Source organism: Choristoneura fumiferana, chromosome 24 (assembly GCF_025370935.1).
Source record: "Choristoneura fumiferana chromosome 24, NRCan_CFum_1, whole genome shotgun sequence".
NCBI lineage: Eukaryota > Metazoa > Arthropoda > Insecta > Lepidoptera > Tortricidae > Choristoneura > Choristoneura fumiferana.
Window position 1 is genome coordinate 9,681,923 of NC_133495.1, and position 8,288 is coordinate 9,690,210.

The window sequence follows — 8,288 nt, forward strand, 5'->3', positions numbered from 1 at the left end:
TTATGCACTTGTTGTACAATTTACTACATATATATTTTAACTTTCTATGTGTATCAAATGAGATGTACCAAATGTATCGTAGCGAGTTCCTAGGTACATTTACCTTATGAATCTTAATAATGTTAGTAATCTAATGCAATGTCAAATAGGGACGTCATTAACTGTAATATAATGAAAACAATGTAAAGGTACATCCGCATAAATATAGAGAGAAAACATTCGTGTTCTCAGTCAAAAGTGGAAAATTATTGTGTTAATAATCAAGTGTTTATTAAGTATTTACAAAATGAGCAAATCATTGACAGTGCAAATTTTGACATGTCTCGTAGGTCAGTCGATATTTGTGTCTCTTCATCAAGTGATCATCATCATCATATCAGCTGCAGGACGTCCACTGTTGAACATAGGGCTTCCCCATTGACCTCCAGTTGCTTCGGTTGCATCCACCGTGAGCCTGCGGCCGGTCCATCGTTGGTGGACACTATCATGTCGAAACCAATCTTAATTTGATTGCTTAATAACGACATCTCTTGTCCGGGTGAGCGGTTAGTGCCAATGGAGTGCTGAAAGTTTCTCGATGAGGGCTACAGCATAGATGTCGCTAGTGTCGATGCCTTAGTGACTAAATAAGAAACAAACAAGCTGAGATATGTGGTGCATAGGAGAAATTCGTGTCTGTACTCCTGTCCAGTGGTGGTGTAGCGGTATAGCACGCGGCACGGAATGCCGAGGACCTGGGTTCGATTCCCTGGTCTCTTTTTCTGGTTTTTCTGTGCATCAATGTTTCAGTTTGTATTTTTGTTACTATCATCCCAGTCTAAATATTTATGTTCCACCGCTGAGCACAGACCTCCTCTCAGAATGAGAAGGCTTGAGCTGTAGTTCCCACGCCGACTCAGTGCGGATTGGGAACTTTACACACACGATTAACATTGCTTCGCAGGTTTGTTTTGGTTTCCAAAATTACGTTTTCCTTCACCGTAAAGCTCGTGGTAAAGAAATGAAATTTCGCATACATGAATCACAAAATAACTAATAGTATGCATGAATATTGAAAAAACTTGAAGTGCGAGTGGATTTGAACCTACGATCCTCTGCTTGAGAGGCCATAGGTCAAACCACTAGGCAACCACGGCTTCAAGTGATATTGTGCAATACTAATGTGTTTGACATTTTTATTTCGAAAATACATTTTAACAGAAATTGTTTGTCACCCTAAATATGTTTTTGTCTATGAGATTACAACCTGTTGTCAAAGTCGTGAATATTGACGTAAAATATATACGACTTACGGGGAATTCCCCGTAAATAACTACTTCACTCCAATAATAAATTTAGGATGACCGACCATGCGTGTGTTTTTCTGTATCGTTTACTATTTCTGGTGTACAATAAAAAGTCATTGTATTGTATTCTATTTTATTCCGTAGTTATCAGTTTATTTTGTACTAAGATAATCAATTGCAATTAATAAAACAATGAATTAATTGTTTCAGATCTCGCCTATTGAATTCAATTTTATCTGGTTACTCGTATTAATATATTTCAACTCTTGATCACCGATTAAAAATCATTGTGTATAATCTTTTACCTTTTGGACAACATAGTCGGCAACACAAGACAGCTGAAAATCGTGCCATAGTCACCACGTTGGCATTTTGTGGCTCTCACGCATGGCACAATTTTCAGATGTCGTGTGTTGCCGACTGTGGCGTTCAGAAGGTCAAAGATATTTTGACTTTAACTTTGAATCGAATTGCCTAATATAAACTTAACGCATTATTTTATTACGTTCCAGTGGCTTATCAAGGAACAATGACAGGATTCGTAATGGGCTGGCCATCCAATACTGCAGGGGTCTTCTCTTCCAACTCCACAGTACTGTCAAAACCAATGACCACCTTTGAAATATCGCTGTTTGGAAGCCTAGTGAACGCTGGTGCCCTGGTGGTATCACCGCTTTGTGGGACTATTTATAATAACTTGGGAAGGAAATACGCTACCATTTTCTTCGGATTGGGATTTGTTGTAAGTTTTTGTTGCACACATTACTCATCTTCATCATCATATCAGCCGTAGCGTAGGACGTCTACTTTTGGACAGAGGCCTCCACCACAAACCTGCATTTGCTTCGGTTGGAAGCTGCCTGCACCGTTAACCCCCGGCTTTAACCAGGTCTCGTTGACCCGCGGTCTCAATTCGAGAACTTTTCGGCCTCAATGGCCATCTGTTCTCCGTGTTATATGACCTGCCCATTGCCACTTCATCGAGTTAATTCGCTACACATTACTATTATTTTCTCTGTTAAGGTCACAGCTCATTACAGCCAACCGGCACCCGACCGCCTCGCCTCAGCCTCTACTAGGAAATTCGTGGACCACGCGAGGTCCACTCGTTATCAACGCGGCGTCGCCCGTGTCGACAACAAGTGGACGCCGAAAGTCGAGGCGGTGCTGGTCGGGTGCTGGGTGGCTCTTATGAGCTGTGACCTTATTCGACGACCTCGACGCTAAACGCGACAAACCTGGACAGAAGTAGTAAATAATCATTTCCTGTCCTGAAAATTTGGAACACTGGATTACTTTCAAATGCTGCCGACGTGTCTATGAACCATGTTTACCAACCATACCACGACTTCGAAGTATATCACAGGCCGTAGGTTAATGGTGATTACTATAACTGAATCCGTAACCTCCAGATCGCTTGGGCAATGATTTCTGTGACCACCAACGTGATGATGGTTCTCGTGGCGATGGCACTGTCAGGAGTTGGTGCTGCGGGTCAAGCTGCATCTCCCATCTACATCACGGAAATAGCTGAAGACAAGATCAGAGGCACAATGTCTGCCTGCCCTGGTAAGTTTGCTCCGCAGAACTCATAATTTATTTCAATAAATTTCACAGCCTGAGGGCCAGTACAGGGGAACTGCGGTCCAATGAGCTCCAGGGAGTTTGGAACGTGCAGCAGAGCTTCATAGCCAGTGAGAGTTCGGCACTGTCTCCCTCTAACAGTCGTCCATAATGGATTGTTCCCGAGTGCACTCCCCTATCTCTTATAAAGCACCTCTTATATAATCAAAACAAGTAAACAAAAGCAGGACCTAGTATCCTTGGCCCTGAAAGCTACTTAACCAAAAAAAAAATCAAAACTGCCCCTAAATTTATATGACCTCCAGAATTTACAATCAAGACTTGTTGCCTAAGTACAGGTCCAATCGAACAACGCTATCTTGTAGCCCTTTTGGGCTCTGAAAACAATATTTGAGGGCATTTTCATATCTTAGGGCAGGGTAAACTTTCATTTCGCCAAAGATTTTTTTACAAATAATTCGTTTTGCAAATGTTTCATTTGGCCAAATACATTTTATTCTGAAACTGTACACTATTGAGGATATATTTCAAGACCATTGTGTAGAAGACCATTGTGTATCTCTTAAAAATGCTGCGCCCTTCCGGGTTTCATAATGTTAGTGCTATATTGTACTTTTCACATGTGAATTACATTTAATAAATAAATAGAACCCCATAGGTTAGGTATATGAGTACAAGTTTTAAGAAAATCCTGAAATATTAACATGTTCAAATTTGTAAAAAAAAATTGGTTAGACATTAGTGTATCTTGAGGGCCTACGGTAGCAGCGGGGCTACTACGAAATTAAAAAATCGAATTTCGTGTCGTTCCGTCCCTCTGACACTTGTACTATTTAGGTAATATGAGAGTGAGAGGGCAGTACGATACGAACTTCGATTTTCAAATTTCGAAGTAGGCCCTCTGGCACGGGTGCACTGCGCGGGCGGACGCCTGCGGGTGCGGGTGCAGGTACAATCCGTCGCACGCGCCGCGCGCAGTTAGCGCTGCTCATACTATTTTTCAATAGGCGTCCACCCGCTCCGTGCAAACTGCGTCAGCTAGAGTAGGCCCTGCGGACAGACACATACAATCGGCCCATGGAAAAGTTGACCACTTTAGTACTTTGTCAAATTAAACCAGATCAAGGCAGAGTGGTACGAGTGATGAAATAGTTTGTCAATGTCAATGTGACATGGTTTTAAGTTGCTTATCATTTTCATGGGCCGACTGTGCATATCCATAAAAATATTCATTTCAGGAACCGGCTATTTCCTTGGAATCCTTCTGTCCTACGTTTTTGGGGGCTATTTCTCCTACCACACAGTGGTACATATCTTCATGTCAATGTCAATCTTGAGCATCGTTCTCTTGATGTTGATGAAAGAATCTCCGACCTACTTAATGCTAGTTGGGAAAGAAGAGGTTTGTTATAACTTTCTTATTCTTTTAGCTAGTGCCAGACAAATAATTATTACCCATTATTAGTTACTTTATACATTTTACTGTCTCCACATAGTAAATACAAAATACAGGAACGCAGAGAAAGCATACATTATTATGTTTCAGGAAGCAGCAAAAGCTCTGGCATTCTACCGATGGACTGATGTTTCATCCAAAGAAGTCCAAACAGGAATTACTAATATTAAACGTCAATTAGATCCTCATGTCGAAAACATACTCTTAGAAGATAAAGGTAAAGTAAAAACCTTTAATAAATATTACAAAGTACGAAGATTTTTTGATAAAATAATGTAATAATGCCAATAAATTTTCAGAATCTCAAGCAACACTTATGCCAGATAACACTGAAGATAATCGAAACAACCCGACGGAAAAGAATACTCAAGAAAGCTTTATATCACAACTGAAATACCTAAGTAAGTTTGAAATATTCTCTTTCTTTTTTCTTCAACTACCTACTATGCGCCCAATGCTGAGTGTAGGTGTCTTCCAATGCACGCCCTTACATTCGGTCTTGTGCCCTATGCATTCAGTTCTTCTCATCCTCTCTAACAAGATTGTCTGTCCAACATAGCGGTTGCCTGCCGACATATATTTAAACACAAATTGTCTTGTAATTTATTCAAATAATTAAGGGATTTTCTTCTAAGTTGCTACAACCTTGACAGCGTCTTAACTGTTCCGCCTTAGATATTTATGTTTCATTTCTCCATTTTCTTTCCTCAGAAAAATCTCGTTCTTCGAGACGAGCTCTAATGGTGACATCATCCTTGGTCTGCATGTCAGTCCTCATGGGTTCTCTCGCAGTCATGGTGTACGCTGAGCCTCTATTCAAGCAAGCAGTTCCTACCATGCATCCCAACACATGCGCGATACTTCTTGCTATCGTTTTCCTTATATCCAGTCTGCTCTGCGTATCGCTCGTAGACAAATGTGGAAGAAAGGTATTTATTGAATCAGGCGTTACAATTACTTTGCTCACTACGATAGCTACGTCATGCAACAGTGTGTTGCAGCTCCTCCACTTGATTTTTTCTAGAATATTGAATTGAAAATGATACAAAAAGATACCTAATATATACATATACGCAAATGCTTAATCACTATTGTAAATTCGGAACGCATTAGTTATCGAGTGACAGACGACAAATCACCCGTTATGTTGAAAAAGTTCCGATTTATATCTTTCCTTAACATATCAATATTACAGATGCTGTTAATAACGTCTTCGCTGGCATCAGGCGTGTGTACACTGTTACTGGGTACACAGCTCCAGATGGGCTGGGCACCACACTGGTTCTCTGCTGTCCTTATCTACGTCTACAACTTTGGGTACACATTAGGGGCTGCCGTAGTACCTTTTATTATTCTGTCTGAGGTGTTCCTGCCTGAGGTAATCATTGCATGCTTTTATTTGCTTTAAATATCAATTATAAAGAAAGAAAGAAAATACATTTATAGATTGCTTTTTGGAATCTTTTTGTATTTTTTTTATTTCAAAATTTTTACACGGTCATCCCGAAAAAGAAAAACCAATCGAAGGATTAAAAACAATTTTAATTTGATTGCTTAGTAACGATATCTCTTGTCGGGTGAGCGTTAGTTCTGCAGTGCGAAAACTCGATGAGGGCTACGGTATAGATGCTATCACTGCTAAGTGACTTAAGATATCTAAACGCTGAGATATGAGCCAGGGACCTTCGTGTCGGTACGTTGACCATCAGTGGTGTAGCAGCGTCCAACTCTGATTTCAGCCAGCAATTCGATGACACTTGGACAGCTGTACAGATAACTATTTATACGCAATTATAATATCTACAAAAGACTTCATGAATATATTATCAGTCAGATATAGTCATTTCAAACAAAGTATTATAATAATAATACTGTAATATTGTTATGGAAATAAATTGAATTGAATATTTTTAGCAAATAACTCAATACTTTTTGTTCTTAACATTAAAAAAAAATCTCACTAAATACTGTATGAATGGCCTTAATCAACTAAATCCGGTAAGATAAGTACAGCTCACGTCTCCCGTATTACCAAGTAATCGTTTTCTCTTTCCAGGTCCGTGGTCTCTGTAACAGCGTGGTCCTCGTCATCCAATGGAGCATGGGCTTCATTGGGCTCATGCTGTTCAATGAATTCCTGGTCATCGTGGGTCCGGGTCCCATCTTCTACTTCTTCTCTGCAGTCGGCTTCTTTTGCGCCTTTTTCACGTATCAATGGGTGCCTGAGATCAAAGGGCTGTCGCTTGATCAAATACAATTGGCGTTTTTGAAAGGCATTAAATAGAAATATTATGGTTTAGCTTGATTTTTATTGCTATAACTAGCTGTTGTCCGCGACTTCGTCCGCGTAGAATTCGTTTATCTATCACTATCTCGCGGGAACTATGCAATTTTCCGGGATAAAACTATTTTATGTCCTTCCCTGGGACTCAAAATATATGTATAGTTACCGAATTTCATCTATTAATCGTTTCACCCGTTCAACGTAAAAAGGTAACACATAGACAAACTTTCGAATTTATAATATTAGTGGGATATGGACATGACAGAGTACCATCAGCCAAATAAGTGGTCTATCAATTTTTAAACAAGTTCTATCAACGAATTTCAAATCGAGTTGACAGACACGTCTATTGGCATTATTGTTATATGACAATGCAAACGATTACCAACTTTAGGGTGGTAGATTACATATTTGGCTGATGGTACCTAGTATTTGTCCGAAAATACGTTCACGTAAGTGGCTTATGTTATGAGCTTCAACCACCTCTTTTTTGACATTTATTAGACATTAGTATTAGGAAACTTAACAAACTTACGCAAAACACACACACACACACACACACACACACACACACACACACAAACATCACACCTGTATTCCCAAGTGGGGTAGGCAGAGCACACGAAACGTTGCCGCTTCGGGGCCACTTTTAACAATTTTAGGTTTAAAGTTTGACAAAAACGGTACAATAGTGAAATGTAGAGATGTAATTCTAACCCGACACCACACGGGTTACTTATATCTCAGTTAAATAATAAATCATAGGTAAAGATAATACTTATAACAAACACCAAGTAAACATTGGGGGAGAAAAGTCCTCGAGAAAAGACCACGAAACAGAAGACGAAGCGTCGCCACGTTGGCAGGTCTCCCACGAGCTGGACTAATGACATCATGAGAATTATGCAGTGGTGCGTTTAGTTAACCAAAGGCCCTGGGGCAAAAAATAAACTAGGGCCCCATTATAGTTTGTAAGTCAGAGTCCGAGGGGCCCCCTAAGCTTTGGGGCCCCGGGGCACTGCCCCGTCTAGCCCTCCGGTAGCTACGCCACTGAAATTGCGCAACCGGTGGATGCGAGTAGCGTGTTCAATGTGACGTTCTAAGGGAGAGGCCTTTTTTGTTCAGCAGTTTACGTCTTCTGGCTGATGATTATCATGAAAGATAATATCAGTTAGTAAATATTCCATGCAAAGTGTACAATTGGAATGCACCAAAAAAAAAAAACCTATAGTTTTTATTGTATTTTTGGAAAGAATAGGATGTTTTAAGATGCTATTTTCATCGATTTTGAAGTTGGGTGGGTATTGATTTTTTTATATTTTTTTTACGAAATACGCTAGATGACGTCACAGTGAGACAACCACATTCCATTGCCTAGAAAAATTCAGGGGATAAATAACATAATCTGTGGCATTACAATTTGACAATAATACAAGCACGGCTTAGACTCCTAAATGAACCATGACAAATAGTTTTATTTATTTCTCTTCTTTTAGCTTCGATTATTCCTGTTTGTGTAATGGTGTGATAGTTAATAGATATTTTTTATTAAAATCTGATATTCCAATTCTTTTGTATTTACTTGTAATGTAGTAATTTAATTTCTAAAAGTAGATTGGAAATACTCGTATACATTACGGACTTTACGATAAAATACAAGTTACTGTTAAAAGCCGGG

The 8,288-nt window shown here is 39.6% G+C and overlaps 1 protein-coding gene across 1 annotated transcript; it reads left to right on the forward strand.

The window, feature by feature from the left end:
- Positions 1 to 227: 227 nt before the first annotated feature.
- On the forward strand, positions 228 to 6,771 carry LOC141441596 (facilitated trehalose transporter Tret1-like). Its single transcript, XM_074106382.1, has 9 exons — positions 228 to 329; positions 1,799 to 2,028; positions 2,699 to 2,855; positions 4,109 to 4,272; positions 4,417 to 4,543; positions 4,626 to 4,727; positions 5,038 to 5,255; positions 5,522 to 5,704; positions 6,383 to 6,771. Exons 1-9 carry the CDS (start codon positions 287 to 289, stop codon positions 6,608 to 6,610), a joined length of 1,452 nt encoding a protein of 483 aa, XP_073962483.1. The 5' UTR covers positions 228 to 286; the 3' UTR covers positions 6,611 to 6,771.
- The last annotated feature ends 1,517 nt before the right edge of the window (positions 6,772 to 8,288 follow it).